Genomic DNA, 24,631 nt, shown 5'->3' with positions numbered 1-24,631 from the left:
CCAGGGAAAACTACACCAAAATTTAAAATACATTCTCTGTACGCAATTCTTATTTAGAAAATGTATCCTAAAATGACAGGCAAGTATGCAAAGATTTATATAATATTAACTTTCAGGGTTTTTAATAGTGAAAAACTATAAATAACACATTGTTGGATAAATGTATATTGGTGCGTATGTAAGACATAACATCTGGTCATCAAAAATTGCTATTGTGGGGCTTGCAGCTGCCACCTGCAGCACCAGCATCCCATATAGGTGCTGGCTGCTCCACTTCAGATCCAGCTCTCTGCTATAGCCTCAGAAAACAGTGGAAGGTGGCCAAAGTCCCTGGGCCCCTGAATCCGCATGGGAGATCTGGAAGAAGCTCCTGGCTCCTGGCCTCAGATCGGCACAGCTCTGGCCATTGTGGCCATTTGGGGAGTGAACCAGAGGGTGAACACCTCTGTTTCTCTGCCTCTCTGTAACTCTGCCTTCCAAATAAATCCTTAAAAAAAGAAAAAAGCTACATATATCTGGATCTACAGAAAGATGCATACTTGTTGAAGGGCAAAAATGCAATTCTCCAAACAGAACAAATTATTGCAATTTTATTAACAAATACATGGAAAATTGCTGACTAAAATTGTATGAGGTGACTGATTTTTCCTATGTTAAGATTTTTTTTCTAACTGTTTTAATAATTTCAATATTAGAAAACCACCACAAACATTAAAATACTAATACCTTTATTACAGCATAAAGCAGTATTTTAAACATTAGTTCATTTTACAGTAAAAACATTTTATGTACAACTGTAGAGAAATCGCTGCACATAGCGCCAACCTAAAAATGGGTTATAATTTAAAAGTGAACTGAATTGTTTGATACATAAATTTAAAATACTTTTACTATAGAAAACAGTAAAAAATGGTAACATTGTCCAGGCTAGCTCAACAAGCCCATTTAAACTAAACAGTAGCTGAATTATACATTTATAAATATGGTTTGAATTCTGGGATCAAGAAAAAATGTTGGCTTAATTTATCAAAATAGTCGTTCTTAAAATTAAGTTGCATGAAGCGAAAAATCCTCATGTTCATCTCTCATAGTCTTGATTTACGCCTATTTTTCTTCTGGCTACCCACAATCCACAGCAAAGTTCCAGGTTTTTTTTTCTAGGACAGTTTTTGATCTGTTTGCTGTATAAGTACCTATTCCTACCCAAATCATGAAATGTTTTGGTTATTATTAAATCATGCCCATATTTGGGCAAAACCAGAATCTAATAAATTTTAACCCACAAGGCACATGTGGGCCATCGACACCTTGCCCTAATTCCCCGTGGCTTCATGGAATGCCACGAATAAGAGTAAGGTGATGAGACTGACAAGACGGCCAGGGAATAAACACCATGAACAGAGGGCAGGAACGTCTCATCGGGATTCAAGGAAAGAACTGAAGCTCAAAGAGAAGAGGTTGTTGTCTCAAGGACAATGGAGTTGAGTTGGCTACCAGAGCCCGACTGCAAGGTGACCAACTCAGAGGCAGCGAGAGACGAGATTAAATGAGAGAAACTGGGGCCTACAATATCAAGTTGCTGAAACTAATTGAATGAAAATGAAGCAGTACATGAAGTTTTAATCTTGTAATAGTTTGTTCCAAGACTGCCAGGGTGAGTTTCTAGAGCTAAGGCAAGACGACCACACATAGCACTCTTAGTCCCCTGTACAGAATGCGTCCTAGAGAAGCAGGCATCAGTCATCTGTCTGGGGCTATATTAAGTTCTTCAGTTTCTCCAAATCAACACCTTAAAAATAATCAGTTTGCCTCAAAAGGAAGTCTCCAAGCAGCTAGATGCAGCTGAACAGAAATATGTACTACTCTGTGGTTTTCTCAACTATGCCACTGAGAAAGTAAAGCAGATCTTTCTACCCCTAAACCCAGCATGCCCACTAAGTCAACCTCTAGAAATATTAACAATCCACTCACATTTCCACCACTAACAGGCTTTACTTGTTCTTCCCTTTGCTCTCCACAGCTTGGAATCTGTTTCCTCCTAGCATGTGGAGAATACCTGCAGTGGGTTTTTTGACATAATCCTCAGCCATGCAAACCTGTGCCCTCTCTTTTCTTAATTTCTTCTTGTAAAATAATGTTAATCTTCCAATAGGAAGAAGAGCAGTACACAATTATTTAAACACCATTTATCCAGCCTCCTTTCATACAAAGAAAGCTGTGGAGCCATCTTATGTATTTGCAGTTTAAAGATACTGGCTATATGGTATCTGCTAAGAATTCACTGAAGCAGGAAACACCTTGTAACGAGAAGCTAAAACACATCAAAATGCATACAACCACAGATCATCCCTAGTAGATGGATTATATCCTACAAATTTAGAGCATACTGTGTTATAACCCAGCCAAGTCTGAAATCTCATTTCAAAACATTGCTCAGTATCAATTCTCAGAAGACTCTTGCCACAGGACCACAGCAGTAATTATCTGGCAGGTGGCTGGGGAATACCAGTTACAGAACAAAGCCTTGACTTTTCCAGGCTTAAGTGGTCCTTCAGAGACTGCTGCACTCCCTTAGGCACTTACTTTAGGGAACGAAGGGACACTAGAGTGAGAGACACTCAAGACATCTCAACTTACAAAATACAGGCAGACTGAATGATTCCAAATAAAAATGTACTGAATTCATTATATTCTTTCAAAATCCGAGACGCAGCACACCACAAACCGTAACGAGCGGATGAATAATTTACATGAGGCTTGTCCCTGTGGAAGAGATGGGAACCAGGCCGTGGTCGAGAGGAAGCACAGAGCGCTGACTTGTGTAAGGAGTAAGGTCAGTCCCACGCTGTGAGCAGTTCTGTTCCTCCACTATTTAATTACCAAATGCTTTACTGAAGCTGCGCTTCTGGCCTTTGTTCTGGGACTTGTTTCTGTTGCCACCTCCTGCTCGCTGTCCCCTGAAGCCCCTGCTTCCATCACGCTGTCCCCGGAAGCCCCTGCTTCCTCCTCGCTGTCCCCTGAAGCCCCTGCTTCCGTCCCGCTGTCCCCTAAAGCTCCCATATCCTTCCCGGGGGCCTTCCAGCTCGGGCTGCTCGGTGGCCACAGACAGCTGCCAGCGCCGTGAATCATGCCATTTCTCCTGTGGACAGAAGTACATATTTTCATCTGCTTTGATTTTTACTGGATTTGGTTTTGTAAGCATCAGAAAAGCAATGCTCTGCTGCAATTTTTCCAAAGAAAAACCAGGCTGACAACTTAAGTGCTAAGGGCTGACCAAACACAGCATTACCCTTCTTGGTTGAAAAGGCCAGTGTCACTGAGGTGGGGAAAGCAGCCCTTGTCACTAGGTCATTTATCCAATTCAACTGCTACAAGGTATCTAGAGCTGTCTGTGGCAATAAAACAAACAGGTGCCACCAGGTTTCTCATAGCAGTACTGAAGAAAGATGGAGAAGTGAAAAACGTCGATGAAAGCATACAGGAAGTGGAAGGGAGAACTCTGAAAACAGGTAATAGGCAGGCTCAAAGACAAAACATCAGAGTAAAGGCCAGGATAAAAAGTGTCAAAATAGAACTCTGAACTGCCTTTTACCAAGGAGACAGGAGCTGTTGCTTCCCATTCTACTATGCTGTATTGGGCATTTTACTAGTTAGATACATTAACTTTAAAACCCAAGAGAAATAATACCTGTATTTCAGTGACTGCTGCAGTGGGAACATCAAAGCAAACACCCTAGAAATCAAAGCAAATGGAAGTGAATCAAACATAAAGCATATTAAAATGATACCCTCAAAAGACAAGGTTTTAGGGCCAGGACTGGGCAAAGGAAGCTGTCACTTGATTATCTGTAACTGACACAGGCAACCCTCTGGACTGCTCTTTAATTCCCATATTTTACAAGGAACACCCCCTCCATTCATTTAGCCAATGATAACACAGCTGCCACCATATAATGAATATCACCATTTGCAGGAGTCTTCATTCTCATATTTACCAGTTTCCGAGAATAATACGAGGCATTCATAGGGACATACGAATAATCAGTAAACAGTCTTTGCCCTTGAGTAGGTCGTAGTATTCTTGAGACTCAGCCAGCAAGGACAGCAAAGTAGTATTTAACTAAATAAACCAATGTCCCGAATCCTGAAGTACAGATAAGGATGCTCCTAACTCAGATAAAGCCAAGGAAAACGTTATAGGAAGACTTAAGGTTAAGCCAAGTGATAAGACACCATGGAGGGGAAAAAACACTATAAACACTATAAGCAGCCAGCAAGCAGGTGGATGACAGCATGGTGTATTTGACACTGCTGGAATGGAGGGGACTGGTGGTGGTGAGGGGGAGATGAGCTGGTGCAGAGGAAGGAGCCAGCCCATGAAGGACCTTGTCCTCAGTGTGGAAGGGTAGGGGCTTTCTCCCATAGCTTATGTGGCACTCCTAAAGGAGACACAACCCAGTCACAACATGATACTCTGAGTGGGCCTGTGATTCTCCAGATGTAGTCCACTGACCCCTAGGGGCCCGAAATCTTACAGGGATCCCACAGATTACTTTCATAATACTTAGACATTATCTGCTCTTTTCACTTTCACATTCCCTCACAAGGGTGCAGTGGAATTCCCAGAAGTGAGAGGCAAAATCTGAAACTCAAGATTCTGAGTCAGTTACTTAATAATCTATCTAGGTAGAGATGTTAGGGACAGTGCAATCGCCAAGTCTGATGATGTGCGTAGAATGGGTCAGGCTGGCAATGACTCCCCCGCAGGACAGGCGGAAGCCACCTTGCTGCTTCCCTGCCCACATTAAGCCACGGAACCGAAGTGAGGCCATAACAGAGGCCTATCTTACCAGCTTTCCTTTGAGAAACACCATTCCCTTTATTTTGGAATCAACATCCTCGCCCAGTTGCTCTTTAAGTTCTTTCCAGGCATAACTGATGTTTGGCATTTCAATTGAGCACCGCAAAATCATAGTCACAAAACCCTTATGGAAGAAAGGAATTAAATTAAAAGGGAAATTTCTGAAGTTTCTAAATATGTTGGTTAAATGTACTATATGACGCCGGCGCCACGGCTCACTAGGCTAATCCTCTGCCTTGCGGCGCCGGCACACCAGGTTCTAGTCCCAGTCGGGGCACCGGATTCTGTCCTGGTTGCCCCTCTTCCAGGCCAGCTCTCTGCTGTGGCCAGGGAGTGCAGTGGAGGATGGCCCAGGTGCTTGGGCCCTGCACCCCATGGGAGACCAGGATAAGCACCTGGCTCCTGCCTTCAGATCAGCGTGGTGCGCCAGCCGCGGCGGCCATTGGAGGGTGAACCAATGTAATTCACATACTATAAAACTCATTTTAAAGTGTGGAATTCCGTGGTTTCATTTTCCTTTAGTACATTCACAAGGTTTACAACCATGACCACTATGTAAATTTCCAGAACATTTCAATCACCCCCAAATGCAACCTGATACCCATTAGGAATCACTGCTATTCTGCCCTCCACCCAGCCACTGGCAAGCACTAACACATTTTGTCTCTATGAGTTAGCTTAGTGTATTTAAACACAGAAACCTCAAAACACAGGTACTTCCTCCCTTGCTCGAGGAAGCGAAAACACCCCACATGACAGTGTCAGCCGTCTGACAGGGAAGCTTACCGCGTCTGAGTTGATGAGGGAGCGCTGGTCCACTGATGTGGCCCCTGAGATATGGGCCAGCGCCGCTGCCAGGGCTTCCACGGCTCCCTTCTCCTCGATGAGCTTCTCAGCAGACTGCTTGAAGTGGCTGATGGCAGTGGGAGGCACAGAATCCAAAAGCCTATAATGTGGGAACACATTTGTTAGGAAAAGTAACAGAATGCATTCCAAGGCAACAGCACCTCGAGGTAAGTCAGTATTTTCAAATAACCACACACATACACGTTGACACCACATTTCTATGTCTATACGTATAAACACTGTTGGCCTTCTCTGTTATTAGGTTCTACATCTTTGATTGAACCAACCACAAATAGAAAATAAAAAATCCTCCACCCCAAAAATTCAAAAAGCAAAATCTGAATCTGCAGCATACGATATACTATATGCTTAATGCACATGAATTGAAGTGATGTGCAGGCACCATTTCCAGCATCAAATAACCTACTGATGATGCTAAGTATAGAGGAGGATGTACATGGGTAAAATGCAAATATCCCACCATTTTCTGTTAAGTGATTTGAAAATGACAGAATCATGGTATCCAGGCCGGCGCCACGGCTCACTAGGCTAATCCTCCGTCTGCAGCACCGGCACCCTGGGTTCTAGTCCTGGTTGGGGCGCTGGTTCTGTCCTGGTTGCTCCTCTTCCAGTCCAGCTCTCTGCTGTGGCCCAGGAAGGCTGTGGAGAATGGCCCAAGTGCTTGGGCCCTGCACCCGCACGGGAGACCAGGAGGAAGCACCTGGCTCCTGGCTTCAGATCGGTGCAGTGCGCCGGCCGTAGCAGCCACTTGGGGGGTGAACCAACAGAAAAAGGAAGACCTTTCTCTCTGTCTCTAACTCTGCCTGTCCAAAAAAAAAAAAAAAAAATTATGGTATCCACGGGGTCCTGGAACCAATCTCCCATGGATACTGAGATGACTATAATTATTACTTTTCTGTTGTAGTAAGTCCACCCCTTTAAATGACTGATTCTAACTTACCACCAAACCACTAACTCTCCAAATGTTTTATTATAAAGAAAGCAATTATATTAAAATGTTTTCCACAGTGTTACTGACAATTACAGAAAATGTGAACAATTATAATAAAATGTGTGCCAATAGATACAATGAACAAATCTTTAAATAACTCCTGGGGGGGCGGGTTGGCGCTGTGACACAGTAGGTTAATCCTCTGCCTGTGGCACCAGCATCCCATATGGGTGCCGGTTCTAGTCCTGGCTGCTCTTCTTCCAATCCAGCTCTCTGCTATGGCCTGGGAAAACAGTGGAAGATGGCCCAAATGCTTGGGCCCCTGCACCCACTTAAGACACAGGAGGAAGCTCCTGGCTCTTGAGTAGCTCAGCTCTTACTGTTGTGGCTATTTGGGGAGTGAACCAGCAGATGGAAGACCTTTCTCTGTCTCTCCCTCTCATGTCTGTAACTCTACCTCTTAAATACATAAACAAAATCTTAAGGATAAACTAAACTACACAAGGTACCTCCTTAAATGTGGCCTTTTTACCTTTCCAGCATTATTTAGCTTGTTCCTTTCCTGATCACCTAACCCTAAAATTTCCTGAACTGCCATCCCAAGCAACCCTGGCCTGCAGGACACAAAGCAGGCAAGGCTAAAATAAATCCAAAAACTGAAAAAAGTTAAAATCTTATCATTTGCTGAACTTTATTAAGCTATTGATATGCTGATACCTAGCATTAAATGTGATCATGAACTCTCCCTGTTTACTTTTAAGGATTTACTTACTTATTTGAAAGACAGAGCTACAGAAAGGGAGAGGCGGACAATCTTCCATCCTCTGGTTCACTCCCTAAATGGCCACAATGGCTAGCACTGGGCCAAGCTGAAGTCAGAGGACAAGGACTCCCTTGGGTCTCCCATGTGGGTGCAGGGGCCCATAATGGAAGCCAGTCAGTCACAGGAAACAGCTTAACCTGCTGTGTACAATGTTTGCCCCTCCCTGCCGATTTTTAAAATAGGCTTTTTACATATCTATAATAGCAAGTATGGAAAGCACTCTAAAAGTGATGCTCAATGTTCAGTGGATCCTCAGCAAGGCATACAACCACCAGTGGCACGCAGAAAATGGTTTGAAGCTTTCATAGTGCCAACCTTCTCAACCCTGGGAGAATGCTGCTCAAAGGCAACAGCCAGAGATCCTGAACAGCTAAATATCCTTCAAATTTTAGGACAATCCGACATAACTCTCCTGCCCCTAATGCCAATAAGCATATAAAAACTGACAAACACTGGTGGTTAACCCAACCCTACTAGTTACTGACTATCACTCAGCCTACTAGGCTGGGGACTGGATTAATGAAGGTTTGGAATGTAACCTGAACCCAATCTAACCAGCTGCCAGATGCAAAATACCTACACTACATCCAAAATGCCTTTCCTTAAAATTTCCAAGACAAATCAAAGTATTAATGGTCTCCTCTGGTGAACAGGATTGGGTAGAGATGAACATTAGACATGCATTAAAAGACCACAGTAATGATAGGGAACATACCTGATGGCATCTTTGCTGGAAGCTTTTATTATTTCTGTGGCTGAAGGAACACCTATTCGTTTAAATTTAATTCCCTACAAAAAAATGAACCATAGTTCAATGATTATGAATAGTTTCCATCAAGAGCATCAACTCCCAAATTTCTCAGATTTACCAAATATATCACTTAAAGTCTTATTTGCAATACAGTATAGTTCATTTACAGCATCTATCAAATTCCCACTACTGTTTCATGTTACTATGTTACCTATTACAAGAAAACAGCACTGCTAAATCACTACTAACTAAACCTAGACTTTATTCCACATCTGTCTCTCCTTGTGTTTCTTGACCTTGACATTTAAAAATTTTTAAATTTCATGTATTTGAGAGACAAACAGAGACAAAGAGAGTTCCCATTCATGGATCCATACTCCAAATGACCATAAAGCCCAGGGTGAGGCTGACCATAGGAGCCAGAAACTCAATCCTGGTCTCCTATGTGAAGAATCTGTATTAACAAGAAGGCAAGAATCAGGAGCTGGAGCCAGGAATCAAATCTAGACACTCTGATGCAGGACACAGGTGCACCAACTGCTAGGCTAAACACCTGTCCCAACCTTAACCATTTTGAGGACGACTGGTTAGGTATTTTGTAGAATGTTACCACGAACTGAGGCCATGCTTGGACTGGGATTACAGGTTTTAGGGATGATCAGAGGTTAACAACTGTCTCCCCACCTCTTGTTAAGGCGTATACTTATCACTGATGATGTGCACCACGATCACCCTCCATCTGGCCCAGAGAGTGTTTGCTGGTTTCTCTCCTGTCAGGTTCTCATGCCCTCACCACACTCTATTCAAGTACTGTCCACTCCAGGTGAAGGGGGTAGGCTAATCTCTACCTCCTGGAGCGGAAACTATCTATCCACTAGAATTCTGTAAGTAAAGCTAACCTCTTCCTCTTTGTCCTTCTAATATACCTTGATACTTTTGTTTTTCAGCAACTTCTCTACTCATTAGACAAACTAGAAACATTTAAGCAAAGATTAAGTTTATATTAATCATTGTCTTACAATTGCCTTTCAAACACCTGGAAATGAATCCACTGCTTTCAAATGCAAAGACATTTCAAAATAGGCCTTATTTCACAGAACAATATTCAAAACATGTACCCAACAAGCATTCAGTCACAGCCACACGCTAGAAATACAATCTAAAGTTATTAAAACTTGAATGAAGAAACAAAAGCCTGGCTCTAAAACTCAACATTCGCTAAATGAAAATTAATAGTTTCACCGCTTTTTGTTCCACTTGTGCTAGCTGATATTCCTCCTTGTGCTGATAAAAGCAGATGCAAACGCCTGTCCTTCCAGCTCTGCCCGTCCGCCCAGAACGATGAATGTAGGACTCCACATCCTACGGAAATGAAATAGAACGACACTGAACCACAGAAAGAGACAAACGCCTGAGCAGCCCACGCAGAGGTTGGTGACTAAGACCAGGCTAGTGTAGTTCTAGACCTGGAGACGAGGGACAAGGTCCTCCTATTTGAAGACCTGTCACAACTAGCAAAGCCTCTACAACAGTGGTCCCTATCCCACAGGCAACTTTACAACGAGCACTGGCTAGTGCTTGTCTAACAGAGCCACACATATGATTCTAATTTTCTAGCAGCCATACCAAAAAGCTAACAAGCTAAATTTACTTTTATATTTTTATTTAACTAAATACAATCAAGTCTTATCACTTTAATAAGCCACCTATATAAAACCAGCTACCAAGATATTTTTAAAATTATTTCTTCACATCTCCAAAATCCAGAGAATACAGTAAGTTTAAAACTCCAGTGTGTCTGATATTTACAGCATACAATCAATCAGCTCAGACTAGCTACACTTCAAGTGCCGACCAGCTGAAGGTATGGTTAATGGCCACCACCCTGGATAACACAAGTCTATATATAGGTTCACTGCATTGTTGCATCCATGTTTTCCTTTCTAACACAGGTCTAAAAAAAAAAAAAAAGTGATGGGCCGGCGCCGTGGCTCAACAGGCTCATCCTCCCGCCTTGCGGCGCCGGCACACTGGGTTCTAGTCCCAGTTGGGGCGCCAGATTCTATCCCGGTTGCCCCTCTTCCAGGCCAGCTCTCTGCTGTGGCCAGGGAGTGCAGTGGAGGATGGCCCAAGTGCTTGGGCCCTGCACCCCATGGGAGACCAGGAGAAGCACCTGGCTCCTGCCTTCGGATCAGCACGGTGCACCTGCCACAGCGCGCTGGCCGCAGCGTCCATTGGAGGGTGAACCAAAGGCAAAAGAAGACCTTTCTCTCTCTCTCACTATCCACTCTGCCTGTCCAAAAAAAAAAAAAAAAAAAAAAAAAAAACCAAAAAAACAAAAACAAAAAACACAAAAAAAAGTGAATTCAGAGTACTCAAGTGTTTTTTCCATCACTGTAAGCAACTTTTAATGGTGATTTGCTGTTAGGCATGCATGCACCCACGCACGCACACACAGATTCTTTCATTTGCTGGTTCGCTCCCGAGATGGCCACAATGGCCAGTGCTAGTCTGGACAGGCTGAAGGCCAGGAGCATGGAATTCCATTTGGGTTTCCCATGTGGGTGGCAGGGGCCCAAGTACTTGGGCCATCTTTTGCCTTCCCAGCAACATCAACAAGGAGCTAGACCGGAAGCAGAGCAGGCAGAAAGATTCAAACTGGCACCCTAATATAGGAAGTTGGTGTCCAAAGAGACAGCTTAATCCATTGTTCCACAATGCTGGCCCCTCTTTTCTACCCCTACCCATCTTCAAGATCCAGCTCAAAATGGCACCACCTCCCCTCTAACCAAAAGCCAGCTTCCCAACCTTTAGCCACTGACTGCATCACCGCTTCAATCATCTGCTTTGAGGGGAAAGCCTTACAACAGGTTCATTTTAAAATCACCCTTGGCATCCTGGCAATCAAGACATTGCTATTACCAACTGCATGCAAATATACAACTTCGCATTTATTAGTTGCAATATACAACACATACCTTTGGTGGACAGCTTTGTACAACCAAATCAACCTCAGGGATGTCTAACCCACGTGCAGCAACGTTGGTTGCCACCAAAACACCAAAATCACCATTTCTAAAACCTTTCAGAGTGATTTCCCTTTGCTTCTGTGGAATGTCTCCATGTAATGACTGGGCATCCTGCCAAAAAAAAATAAAATGCATAAGAATTTCAGATCCAATAACACATCCTCAGTTAGGTCTATAAAATATATTCATATTTTGGAGCTATCTTTCCTGAAAACAGTATCAGGGAGAAAACATGTGTCTTGAAACGATTCAGAGCACTAATCAAAAGGGATGGAAGCTACTTTGTCAATTAATTTTGAGCCACCCATTCCTCATCTGTAAAATGAGACAAGCTTTTGCATGTATATATATCCTTTAAAAAAATTTTTTTTTAAGTTATTAGGAAGACAAAGAAATTTTTTTTTGAGAAAAAAATTTTTTTAAAGATTTATTTACTTGAAAGTCAGAGTTACACAGAGAGAATAGAAGAGGTAGAGAGAGAGAGAGAGAAAAAGATCTTCCATCTGCTGGTTCACTTCCCAGTTGGCTGTAATGGCAGGAGCTGTGCCAATCCGAAGCCAGGAGCCAAGAGCCTCCTCCGGGTCTCCCAGGACTTGGGCCATCTTCTGCTGCTTTCCCAGGCCGTAGCAGAGAGCTGGATTGGAAGTGGAGCAGTTGGGACTAGAACTGGCGCCCTATGGGATGCTGGCACTGCAGGTGGCAGCTTTACCTGCTAGGCCACTGTGCTGGCCCTGAGAAATTTTTAATCCTCCATTCACTGGTTCACTACTCAAATGCCTGCACAGCCAGCACTGAGCCAGGCATAAAAGCCAGGAGCCCATAACTCAAATTGGGCCTCGCACTTGCATGGCAGGGACTCAAGTTTTTGAGTCATCACCTCACTAGCAGGAAACTGGATTGGGGTGGAGTAGCTGAGACTGGAACCCAGGCATTCTGATGGGGGATGCAGGTGTCCCAAGCAACAATTTAACCACTGTGCCAAACACCAACCCCCAATAAGTATATTCTGACCACTAGAGTTCAAAGGAACTGGGTCAATGAAAAACAGACCATGAGCAGCAACAGCCAAAGGGAAGACACCTCTGGCTTGGCAGGCAATAAAGGACCAACCTGTTTTATAGACGAATTCTGTGACAGCTCCTGGGCTTCTTTCTTGGTCTCACAGAAGACAATCGTGCGCCCTTGATGACCACTATACACTCGGATCACATCTCCAATAACTGCTGCCCTCTGAGACCAGTGGCACTTGATAGCCAGATGCTTTGAGAAGAAGAAAAACACATCTATAGAGAGCACTGCCAGAACCTGTAATTACTTGCTCAACATGAACAGTGCTGGTAGTGAGCAGCCTGCTGCCCCCACTGCTTAGAGAAAACACTAAATAAACTATCAAAGTAAAGCGTGACATGGTCCTGTCTCCTCGTATTTCCCCCCTTTCTCCAAAGAGCCGCTGGCTTCATTAATCAGGAAAAGAAATGCCATTCCTTAAGAGTCTTAGAGGAAACCAAGTAACTGACAAGAGCAGTTTCTGAATGCTTTGCCCTCTCATCCACTGAAAAGTGCAACCCGCAGTCAGCTACTGCCCAGGTCTGTCCCTTGGGTAAAATGATTTCATCTAGGTACCGGACCCTAGGAGGAAAACGCTTCAAGACAAAGCATTACATGTCTTTGCTGCCCTGTAATGTCCACAAATCCTAGGTTTAATCTGTTTACATAATTCAAACAGATTTATGTTCTATCAGACAAAATTTAGAAAACACACACAACTTGAGTAGAATGTCTTCACTGGACCCTTTACATGGAAAGCATTTGTACTTGCCAGTCCTAATTACCCTCAGACATGAAACAAATGATATACAATTTCACACTAATTCCGGCAACTAAATGAATCATTTACCTCCACAGTTATTGCTGTTTTCTGAGTCTTTTTACCAATCAGGTCCACCTGTTCATATGTAGATTTCATGTATTTCTTAGCAACATTAAATACCCAATGAGGGCATGTTGCAGAAAAAAGCAATGTTTGGGGATTGTCTTCAGAATCTTTGGGGGAAAAAAAAGTCAGTATGAATAATCAAAACAAACCTACTCAGAGTTCCACTTCACTCAGTTCTTCCAGGGTTCCCAACAATCATTAGCAAGCCTCATACTGAAGACACAGGTAACAAGTTTTCCAATGGATACAGAAATAATGCTGAAATCATTTATGTAATGGTGAAAGTACTTTAAACTTACTTTGCTTTCTGAACCCTGGCCTTAATGAAACACCAAGGAAACCTGTCCAATAGAGTGAGAACAACCAACTGGACAACAGCAATTCAAGAAGCCCAGCAACCAGTTAATGCAGATCACCAAATACCCTCTCAGACACACCAGAACTGTGTCTGAACTCATCTGTATACTCCTTGATATTTGAAACTATACCTTACTTGTTCATTGTGGTCAACTACTATTTTTTGTTTGCACACAAAGTTGCATCATATTCTCACATTTCAAATGGCAGGGTAAGCTGGTACAACCCTTCTGAAGAATAATTTGATGATGTACACTGAGTTGCAAGAGCTATTTACAACTTAATTCCACTTATGGAAATCTAGCCAAAATAACCAACTTCAGATATTGATGAGGTGTGTGGAAAGCTATCTGCATAAACATGACTGCAAGAATTATAAAAGTGACAATAAACAGAAAATAGTAATAAATCATGGCCAATTACTTCATGAAGCAAATCTATGAAGAATTTTTATATTTACATTGATTATAAGTAGCAAAAACCTACACAATAACATGCGCCAAGTCAGGGATACATCATAAAGCAAAGAACAAACTGGCAGGATATATTATTTTTCTTCTCTTACTTTCCCATGTTTCCCTACTATAGTTACGTGATAAAGTAAGTCCTTTTTCAATTTCCCAAGGCTTTGCCTTTTTTAAAATCTCTTAGATGACTATTTCATCATCCTTCCTTTGGTCGCTTTTATATCTGTTTCTTGAATTTGGGGTTTACCTTTCTTGTATGCCACTTTTAAAATGTCTTCCACTTGATCAGCAAAACCCATATCCAACATCTGGTCAACTTCATCGAGAACAACATGCTTAAGTTTGGAGAGATCGAGCTTGCCATTCTCTAGATGGTCTTTGATACGACCTGGCGTCCCAACCAGGATATCAATCCCATTCCGCATGCGTTCAACTATAAAGAACATCAATGATAAAATTTACTGGATTTTTAGAAGTCCTTTTATCAGTCTACACAATTAAATATAACATGCTAAGTAATGAAGATGAAGACAATCAAGGCACTCCATCTAGTAATCATTTAAGAAATTACAGTCTAATGTATTAAGTGGCATGTCCACAAAAGCACCTGCAAAGAAATGGCTTCCTTGGCTGCAGAAATTATCAAGAAACAATGAGAATTAAGAATCTTAAAAAACCAAGAACTTTCTACGAGGTAAGCAGGTACAAGGAGATGAGATGGACAGAAGGGCAAACTTGCAAGACTATACAGAGAGATTTGGAAAAGGAGCTGTTCGGTTTTAACCAAGATGAGATGGTACACTAGTGTATCTCCTGAGCTGCTATTGCAGTCTAGGGGTTCAGTCAAGGTCTTTAACTGAAAAACAATGAGATCATGGAGCAGAGGGTGCAACAATAAGCCCTAGCACCAAGAAAAGCAACCCTAACCCCATCAGGAAAAAAGCAAGGATACAGAAATACGCAGAGATCCAAGGTCTTGAGAAATCAAAATAAATAAATAAATAATTGTAACCTTGACTTCTGACTTTCTAACTCTCAGGGGTCTACTAGATTCTGCCTTTTGAATTCAATAAATTGCTTCTGCCATCTTTAGGTAAATACTGACAGAAAACACAGAAGTCTTAAGAATCATATACTGAATCTGTCCACAGGACTCGGTTTCCTGACCATCTTTAAACAATGGCAAAAGCAAAGCATCATCTGTAACTAGACCAGCTAAAGAAAAAAATGCCAAAAGGTCAGAAGGGATCTAATCTGCATCCAAGGCATTTTCCTCCCCTTGTTTTTGAATTTACTTACTTTGATTTCCATACGGAGTTCCACCGTAAAAACAAGCCACTGCCAGTTTTTTTGTGATATCACTGAAGTCTTTGCTTACTTGATTTGCCAGCTCCCTTGTAGGTGCAAGAACCAATACCTGTAAAGGAAAAATTGATAACTGAATTCAAAACATTATGCAGTAGTGGTTTCCTAATTACTTCTTTTTTTTTGGACAGGTAGAGTGGACAGTGAGAGAGAGACAGAGAGAAAGGTCTTCCTTTGCCATTGGTTCATCCTCCATTGGCCACCGCACCATGCTGATCCGAAGGCAGGAGCCAGGTGCTTCTCCCAGTCTCCCATGGGGTGCAGGGCCCAAGGACTTGGGCCATCCTCCACTGCACTCCCGGGCCACAGCAGAGAGCTGGCCTGGAAGAGGGGCAACCGGGATGGAATCCGGCGCCCCGACCGGGACTAGAACTTGGTGTGCTGGCGCCGCAGGCGGAGGATTAGCCTATTGAGCGGCAGCGCCGGCCTCCTAATTACTTCTTAATCTACCAGAAAGCTCAATGCATCCTACCTTTTTTGATATTTTCAAAGCATCTACTTTGCATATTGCAATAGCTTGCATAGAAGGATCCTATAGTTCTTGATAATTATACCCAGGAGAAAAACTTGGGACCACACCAATCCCAGGGGCCCAAATGCACTAAGCAGCCTGCTTGAACTGGGGCAAGTTTCACAGAGCTGCTAATCCTTCAAGAACAGCATTCTAGTAAAAGAACAATCTGATCAAGGAGCAATACTGATGATGACAGTTAGCTACTATTTGTGCTTTTACTGTGCCTGAGTCTCTCGTAAATCCTTATATGCATTATTGTGATTTAATTCTCACAACCTTCGGAGGTGGGTATTAGAGGTAAATAACTTGACCAAAACCCAAGAAGAGGCAGAGCCTGGATGTAAGCTCAGGTAGTCTGACTCCAAAAGCTGTAATCCTCATCTCTGCACTACATTAAATCCTAGAGCTCAGATTCTTGAGCGGTCCTGAGCCTGATGTGGGACACACAGCACAAAACCACTACAGATCCTCAAGCAGAACGGCATAAACCAACCAACTCAGGCACTCACCCAGGAGATATTTACTACCCTCTATGTGCCAGGGACCATTTTACACAGTGATAAATTAACTGAGGAAGAGGAATGGATACTGGAGGGCAGGGAGCTAGTGAAGTTAAGACAGAAAGGCAAGTGCAAGAACCCACAGCTGAGGTAACAACTTCAGTAATCATCAGTGATTAAAGTTAAAGGTCATCAAATGCCAGCTTCTCTAACAATGAGCCCAACAGCACTATCCTGATAAGGAGGCTTGGCCTAATCTTTACCCAGGTGCCCTCCCTCCCATTCCTGTCTCTCTACTAAAATTAATTTTCTTCAGGCAAAAATGGTCACTGAACATTTTAAACCCCAAGGACACGGAATGGTTCTAAGGGACTATGAGGCACACAGGTGACCACAAGCATGGCCAGAGTCTAATATTTAAATATACAGGGGTTGTCTTTCAAAAATGATCTCATTTACCTTCCCATAAAGAGCCACTGCGAATACAATGAGTAACTTTAACGGAAACTCAATTTCAAAAAATAGGGCACATAAATAACTCCCAGGAGATGTTTTCCCTACCCTGCCTGGAGCCCCTGAGGCCTGTGTTTTGAGATAATTACCTGAGGTGGACGGCCCCTTTTCCTGTCTTGCAGTTCTCCCTGAAGTTTCTCAATCAAAGGGATAGCAAAGGAGAATGTCTTCCCAGTTCCTGTCCGCGCCTGTGCAATCAAGTCTCTCCCACCGTAGACATGGTGAAACGTCTTTGCTTGTACAGGGAACAGGAAGGTCACCCCCCGGGCTGTGAACAAATCAACCTTGTTATCTGATGTCACAGTTCTCAAAATATACAAAGAAGGACAGAAGCACACTCATGTTTCTGTTCCTACAGAATTAAGAAATCTAAATTTTGGTCATCATCTGCAAAGTCAGGCACAAATATACTCTGGTAATAAAGAATTTGCTCAACTGAAAATATCATCAAACTTTAAAGCATCAAAATACAGTAACTATATAAGATATCACAAAAACAAAAATATTAACATGGCATCAACTCTGCTTAATGTCACCAGCACTATCAGTTGTAACATTTCTGAATACAGAATAAACTGTAATCACTCATTTAAGTGGCAGCATAGGCTATCAGAGCCACAGTGCTAACTGAATACATGAGAGCACTTCCAAGAGGAAAAACAGAAATAAAAAAGCCCAAGCACTTGGGCCATCCTCCACTGCACTCCCGGGCCACAGCAGAGAGCTGGAATGGAAGAGGGGCAACCAGGATAGAATCCAGCACCCAGACAGGGACTAGAACCCAGTGTGCTGGCGCCACAGGTGGAGGATTAGCCTAGTGAGTCGTGGTGCTGGCCTCAAACAAAATATTTTGAAACCCATGCGTGACAAATTAATTTTTTCACACCAAAAAACTTTACCTTGTTTGGGTGCAGTTCATTATATGGCTACATATATGATCTTACAGTAAGGGTATGTCCTTGGGGCAGGCATTTAGCCTTTTGTTAAGATGCTCACACCCCACACTGGAGTACCTGGGTTCAATCTCCAGCTGCGGCTCCTGGGGATCCAGCTTTGGGAGGCGGCAGTGATGACTCGGGTAACTGGGTTTTCTACCAGCTATGGAGACCTGGACTGAGTTCCAGGCTCCCAGGTAGAGCCCCAACTGTGGGGCCACTGTGCACTTGGCTGTGAAACAGTGGGCGGGGTCCTATGTGTCTGCCTCTCAAGTAAAATCAGGAGAAAAAAAAAAAAAAAAAAAACAGAAGCGTTTTTCCAAATATGTTCCAACATTACAAAATACTTTCAAGAACATTACCTTTGAGAAGCTTAATAGTCTCTTCAGATATAGGAAAATTAGAGAAAGCACCTTCCTTTTGCTCCACAGGTATTTCCTAGCAAGCAAAGGACCACAATAGGAAATTAATACAAGGTAATACAGAGAAGACTTCAGAAAACAAACATTGTCTGTAACTCATCTAAACCCATCAATTTAAAATCAACCAAAAATTACCAAAAACCTCAGGAAGCAATTAGACAGACGTTTGGCAGTAGCAGTTAAGGCACCTGGGATGCCCACACCCCACACCCCAGCGCCTTGGTTCAGGCCCCATCTCCACCTCCTGCTCCAGGTTCCTGCTGATGCATTCGCTGAGAAGCAGCAGGTGATTGCTCAAGTACGTGCCTCCTGTCCACCCACGTGAGAGACAGACCGAGCTCTAGGCTGCTGCCTACTACAACCGTTAAGGGCATTTAGGGAGGGAACTAGCTGTGTCTACCTTTCAAATAACTAATAAATAATTTAAGAAAGCTTTTTAAAAAAATCTTTGATAAGTAAATTTAGATATGAAGGCCGGCTTAACAGGCTAATCCTCCGCCTTGCGGCGCCGGCACACCAGGTTCTAGTCCCGGTTGGGGCGCCGGATTCTATCCCGGTTGCCCCTCTTACAGGCCAGCTCTCTGCTATGGCCCGGGAGGGCAGTGGAGGATGGCCCAAGTCCTTGGGCCCTGCACCCCATGGGAGACCAGGAGAAGCACCTGGCTCCTGGCTTCAGATCAGCGCGATGCGCCGGCCACGGCGGCCATTGGAGGGTGAACCAACGGCAAAAAGGAAGACCTTTCTCTCTGTCTCTCTCTATCTACTCTGCCTGTCAAAAATAAATAAAGATACGTTTAAAAAAAAATTAGATATGAAAAGGAAATGCACCATAATATCTCTAAAATTCAATGAAAGAAAAACCTGTAGCAAATACATACTGCACATATGCCCTGGGTGACCGGTGAGGGCAGGCTATTTCAACCAAGAACTATTCTATACTCATTCCAAACCAACAGTTCCTGGTGAATGTCATCAGCGCTTCTATAGAGCAGCCTCCCTCATACACATGCACAGACTCGTGTGAAGTCACCATAGCATTATTTGATTGCAAAAATTCTGACTGCTCAACAACAGAGGAATTAAATGAATTTCTAAACATTCATGCTGCAGTATGCAACCAAAGAACGCATTTAATATTTAATTTAGAAATCAGTAGCTGGCTCTGTGGCATAGCAGGTTAACCTGCCTTCTGCAGCAGGACCCATAAGGTCCCAGCTGCTCCACTTCTGATCCTGCTCTTTGCTAATGATCTGGAGAAGCAGTGGAAGATGGCCCTAGTGCTTTGGGTCCCTGCACCAACATGTGAGACCAGGTGGAAACTACTGGTTTCAGATTGGCCCAGCTATGGCTGTTGCAGCCATTTGGGGAGTGAACCAGCGGATGGACCAGTGGATGGAAGCTATGTCTTTCCCTTTCTCTCTCTGCCTTTTAAATAAAATTTTTAAAAATGAAAAAAAAAAAAAAAAAAAAAGAGAGAGAGAGAGAAATGCTAATATTAAAATGCAAATGGATATAAAATGAAGTATAATGGACCAGAGTTTGTGGCATAGTGGTAAAGCTGCAGTATGGGACACCAGGATCCCACATGGGTGCTGGTTTGTGTCCCAGCTGCTCCATTTCTAATCCTTTTCCCTGCCTGGGAACGCAGCTGAAGATGGAAGCACATGGGCCCCTACCACCCACTCTCACCATGCGAGAGACCAGGAAGAAGCTTCTGGCTCTGGCCTGGCCCAACCCTGGTTGTTGTAGCCATCTGGGGCATGAACCAGTGGATGGAAGACTTCCCTGATTCTGATCTGAAAGTTATATACCTCTGTACTTGGAAAGTGTCTAGTATTGCTTTAACAAATAAATGCTGAAATTCTGGGGAGTTCTGTTTTTGGTTAAATTTTGACATTTTCTAAATTCTCTAGATCACTTTTTTTTATAATCAGGAAAAGAACTCTAAGTGTTGAGCATGACAGCAAACAGAACATTTATTAAAGTTCCAATTTCTTTCCTGACTGATTTCCTGAACAACCCTTTCCAGTGGATCCATTTAATGATTTGGCAAAACCTCTTCCCGGGAGGGAAGTCAGGACCCATTTACACAACATACCACTGTATCTCCCCTGTAAATTTGACTTGCAAGTAAGCAGACCAAGACGATCCCTACCTGAGCTGCTTTGTAAAGAAGGCATTCGGGACACTATAACCTCTAAAATGAAGTCTCTCTCTGCATCTCGAGGGATCACCCCACCTGAGGTGCTGACATATCAAATTCCCCCACCACTAACCAGCATGCCTAGCAATCCTGCCTACTAGAGCGGAACTTCACCTTCTCTGCCTCGCTGCTGCTTTCCTCACTGGCGGCTCCATCGGCATTGGAGTCAGGCTCGGAGTGCGGGAGGCCGTTCTTCATCTTGGGACTCTTCTCTCCAATTTCCCCATTCACTTCCTTTTCTTTCTTCATCTTCTTGGGCTTAGGAGCGCCTACTTCTTCTGACAGCTCTTCACTTTTTATTACTTTTTTGGTTTTGGAAGAAGCAGTTTTCTTTTCAGCGTTCTCCTTTTTCTTACTTTTGGCTTTAGGAGAAACAACTTCATCTTGAGATGGTTCCTCTTGCTTTTTCGCCTTTTTGGACTTAGGAGGATTCATGTCAACCTCAGATGTCTCTTTCTTCTTAGCTTTTTTAGCTGTAGGGGAAACCATTTCTTCCTTTTCTTCTGCTGATTCTTCAATTTTACTAGATTTTGGCTTCTGTTTTTTATCTTTCTAAAAAGATAATGAAAATGCAAACATTGAACAAAGCAGATAAACGTTTGCACAGTCCATCAAATATGGATTATTTCAGGATCGTTTTCAATGATAAATAACACAATTCAGGGGCATTTCAACAGTTGTACTTTACCTGTGACAGTTAAAAATCAAGCAGTATGCTTTTTTAGTATCGTGTCTTAGCTAAGATGGAGATAAAAAGTTCATGAAAAAGTTTATTTTGGTGCAAAAAATTTGGAAATCCTGTAGTTATTTTGTTACCTGCATTTTCCATGAACTTTTGAAGCCCCTTGTTTATCAAGTTTCATTAGCTTGAGATCAAGGGTGTCTCTTAGTAACTGTTCATATTGGTCGAACTTTGTCTGACAATTGTAAAACCAGATATGATTAAGGGAATGAATCATAGTGGCTCATGGGATGCTCCAACAGGCTCTAAACTAAATACTATAAAAAAGTGATCAAGTACAGTTCCAATTCTGAAAGCAATAATGCTATATATGTACACAGATGGAAGGTGTTAAATAGATTTTCTTTCTTCCTGCTAAAATTTTTGTACAGACAAAACAGGAACTCACACCATCTGCACCTTGTGTATCTATCTCACAATGGCAAATGAACTTACATAAAGACACTGTTTCAAACATAATCACATGAATTCACAGCCCATCATCCCCTTACGTAAAACAAAATAAATGCGCAAGTTACAAGTACATGGAAAGGATAAAATCTCAAAAACCAAATCAGGTGACTACAGCTCTTCCCTGAAATTTCTGGTTCTCTCCATCTTTTCAGATTACTGAAAACTTAACAGCTGGACAGGTGCAGCCATCCTACAAACTCTCTAGCAGCACCTCGGCCAATTCCAGCAGGATGGAGACTACTGTGCTAAGCAATGTGTCTCCCTAAAACTTCCGATCCGACCTGTGGTCTCGAAGCAAGCACGAGGGGTAACCGGTCCACCACATGACCCCCTAGACCTCGGTTTTTCATCCCTTAGTTTCAAAAATTAAGAGGGAATTTCCTATCTGTAAGTCCAGATGGTTACTCCTGCTCTGACTATCCCACAGAGGAACACACTGACTGGTGCAGAAACTTAAACCAGGACCTCCAATAACAGCAAAGAAGCTGACGACGGCGACCCGGGGAATTTAAAATTAATGCACACTGCTGCCTTTGTAAGTGAGATGTTAATGGAATGTGCTCATGCGGTCTACCTGTCTTGCCTGTGTCTTATGTGTTCTGATGGCAGAGCGCAGGAGTTACATCTGAACAAAAACAAGGACAAGAAGAGCGATATTCAATTAGCACTAGTCCATGTGCTTGTTTTTCCATGGGAGATGTGGCCAATAAATTTAGAAGGCTTTAATTACCTCACCTTCTAAGGGCTGCTTACCTGAAAGCAAACTGTACTTCCCTAGCTAAGGCTTTAAAACACACACACACACACACACACACTGCAGACACCGCCCACGTGCGCAGATAGCCTCAAGACCTCTCTAGTCTGGTCCACAGCTTCGGTCCCCACCTGGACGTCGGAGTCCAGTGAGAGGACGACGAGCCGGAACCTGTGATCCCGGTTCCCGGGGCCACGTGGGGCGCCGGTCCCGTCCAGCTCTGCGGCGGCCTCACGGCCAGCGCTCCCGGCACGCACGGATGCGTCAAAGACGGGAGCAAGGGGCCGGGCGGGCGCGGCACAGCCGCCTCCGGCCCGCGGGCCCCGCGCCTCCCAACCCGGGGGAGCACCTCTCCTGGGCGCCGCCGGCGGGGACCAGCGCGCGTTCCGCGGCTCCGCCGGATCTCGACTCGCGCCACGCGCTCGCGCTCGCACTCCCGCCGCTCTGCAGCACCGGGGCCCTCGGTATCACCTTCTCATTTTGCTTCCGCGTCTTCTCCACTTTTCCCATGGCCGTGGCTGATTCCAAACTGGCGTCGCTACGGAGTTTGCCCGGCATCACTCAGCACCCGCCGCGCAGGCCGTCCGGTGTCCTCAACCGCGTGGAGAGGAAAAGATAGCACTTCCCCTTCGGCCCCCCCAACGCGCGTCACTTCCGGCGGCAAAGCACTTCCGGCGGAAGCAGGAAGCGCAAGGAAGGAGGCGGTCGGTGGGGTAGTTCCTGTCCTGAAAGTGGCAGGGCTTAGCGAAGCGACCGCTTTCAGCGCTTGTCCAGACGGCACCTACAAAAGGATAGAACTGGAGAACCACTAAGGTTAGCATTGTATTCTGAAACACTGGCCGGATTCTCGCCAGCCACACCTGATAAAGGGTGACTTGTGACTGATTGCTTTTGAGTGGCGCTTCTTCATTGCCTACTTTTTTTTTTATTTATGTATTTGAAAGTCAGAGTTACACAGAGAGAAGAGGCAGAGAGAGAGAGAGGTCTTCCATCCGATGGTTCACTCCCCAGATGGCTGCAACGGCCGGAGCTGTGCCGATCCGAAGCCAGGAGCCAGGGGCTTCTTCCAGGTCTCCCAAGCGGCTGCAGGGGCCCAAGGACTTGGGCCATCCTCCACTGCTTTCTCAGGCCATAGCAGAGAGCTGGATCGGAAGAGGAGCCACCGGGACTAGAACCGGCGCTCATTTGGGATGCCGGTGCTTCAGGGCCAGGGCGTTAACCCGCTGAGCCACAGCGCCAGTCTCCTCTTCAGTGCCTTCTATCAGGTTGCTCAAGCTTGCAAGGTATTTTTACTACAAACGCGCGGGATTTGCGTCCTTAATCATTTTGTGGCAACTTTTATAATTGACGCCAAACTCACGAGCCTGGGTAAGAGCCAGAGTTCAGTCTTCCATGCAGGTGTGCCGGCAGCGAACATCGAGAGCGTTCCCCCAAGTCGGTGTGAAAAGCGGCATGCAGACAGCCCACAAGCCTCATCCGCCAGAAGCTTGGTGGGAGAGAGGCCTCCGTTGTTTTGAAGGCACAAAGAGGCACCTAAACCGACCTTGGCACCCAAGCCATGTACACCTCTGATGGAAGCTGACAGGGGCTCTTCATCGTGAGTGGTTTGGACACCATAGTACTTCAGGAAGTTGAGGGGAAAGTGGCCAATTAAATGATCGGTGACACTGTTGTTAAGCTTTTCCTACAGAACCAGTGGTCCAATGCACTGGGAAACAATTTATTTTACAAAATGGGTTGGAATCCTATCTATGAAGACCTGCCTTGGCCACTATTTTGAGTTCCCATGTTTGAAACGGGGTACCAAAACCATTAACAAAATAAACTGAGAAAATTAGACAGTGAATGGTTTGGCAGGGCCTGGCACATTGAGAACGATAAATGAGAGCTCTTCAAACTCATAGGTCAGGCCAGCGTTGTGGCATGGTGGGAAAAGCCCATCACCCCTGAGGCTGGCATCTCATATGCGTGCCTGTTGGAGTCCCACCTGCTCCGCTGCTGATCCAGCTCCCTGATAATGGCCTAGGAAAGCAGCAGAGAATGGCTCAAGTCCTTAGGCCCCTGCCACCCACATGGGAGACCCACAAGAAGCTCTTGGCTCCCAGCTTTGGCTGTTTTGTCCATTTGGGGAGTAAACCAGCTGATGGAGGATCTCTGTCTCCCCTTCTCTGTAAATCTTTCAAATAAATAAATGCTGTTAGTTTTATT

The 24,631-nt window shown here is 44.1% G+C and overlaps 1 protein-coding gene across 1 annotated transcript; it reads right to left on the bottom strand.

Annotated features, from left to right (window-relative positions):
* Nucleotides 1-794: 794 nt before the first annotated feature.
* DDX21 (DExD-box helicase 21) lies at nt 795-23,068 on the bottom strand. Its single transcript, XM_062213974.1, has 15 exons — nt 22,895-23,068; nt 20,589-21,026; nt 18,212-18,287; nt 17,004-17,182; nt 15,322-15,439; nt 14,270-14,455; nt 13,160-13,305; nt 12,373-12,522; nt 11,212-11,373; nt 9,476-9,595; nt 8,198-8,271; nt 5,648-5,807; nt 4,851-4,985; nt 3,689-3,733; nt 795-3,139 (listed from the first exon to the last, which is right to left on the bottom strand). The coding sequence occupies exons 1-15, from the start codon at nt 22,979-22,981 to the stop codon at nt 2,873-2,875; spliced, it is 2,343 nt and encodes a 780-aa protein (XP_062069958.1). The 5' UTR covers nt 22,982-23,068; the 3' UTR covers nt 795-2,872.
* Between the last annotated feature and the right edge of the window lie 1,563 nt (nt 23,069-24,631).

Source organism: Lepus europaeus, chromosome 17, assembly GCF_033115175.1.
Source record: "Lepus europaeus isolate LE1 chromosome 17, mLepTim1.pri, whole genome shotgun sequence".
NCBI lineage: Eukaryota > Metazoa > Chordata > Mammalia > Lagomorpha > Leporidae > Lepus > Lepus europaeus.
This window is presented reverse-complemented; position numbering and strand designations above follow the sequence as displayed.

Bases quoted from the DNA above. Each gene is read 5' to 3' on its own strand.
- DDX21 (XM_062213974.1), bottom strand. From the start codon at position 22,981: ATGCCGGGCAAACTCCGTAGCGACGCCAGTTTGGAATCAGCCACGGCC. The intron at 21,027-22,894 runs GTGATACCGAGG...TTATCTTTTTAG, and splicing joins CGCGGAAGCAAAATGAGAAG to AAAGATAAAAAACAGAAGCC. The intron at 9,596-11,211 runs GTATGTGTTGTA...TCATTTCCGTAG, and splicing joins TACAAAGCTGTCCACCAAAG to GATGTGGAGTCCTACATTCA.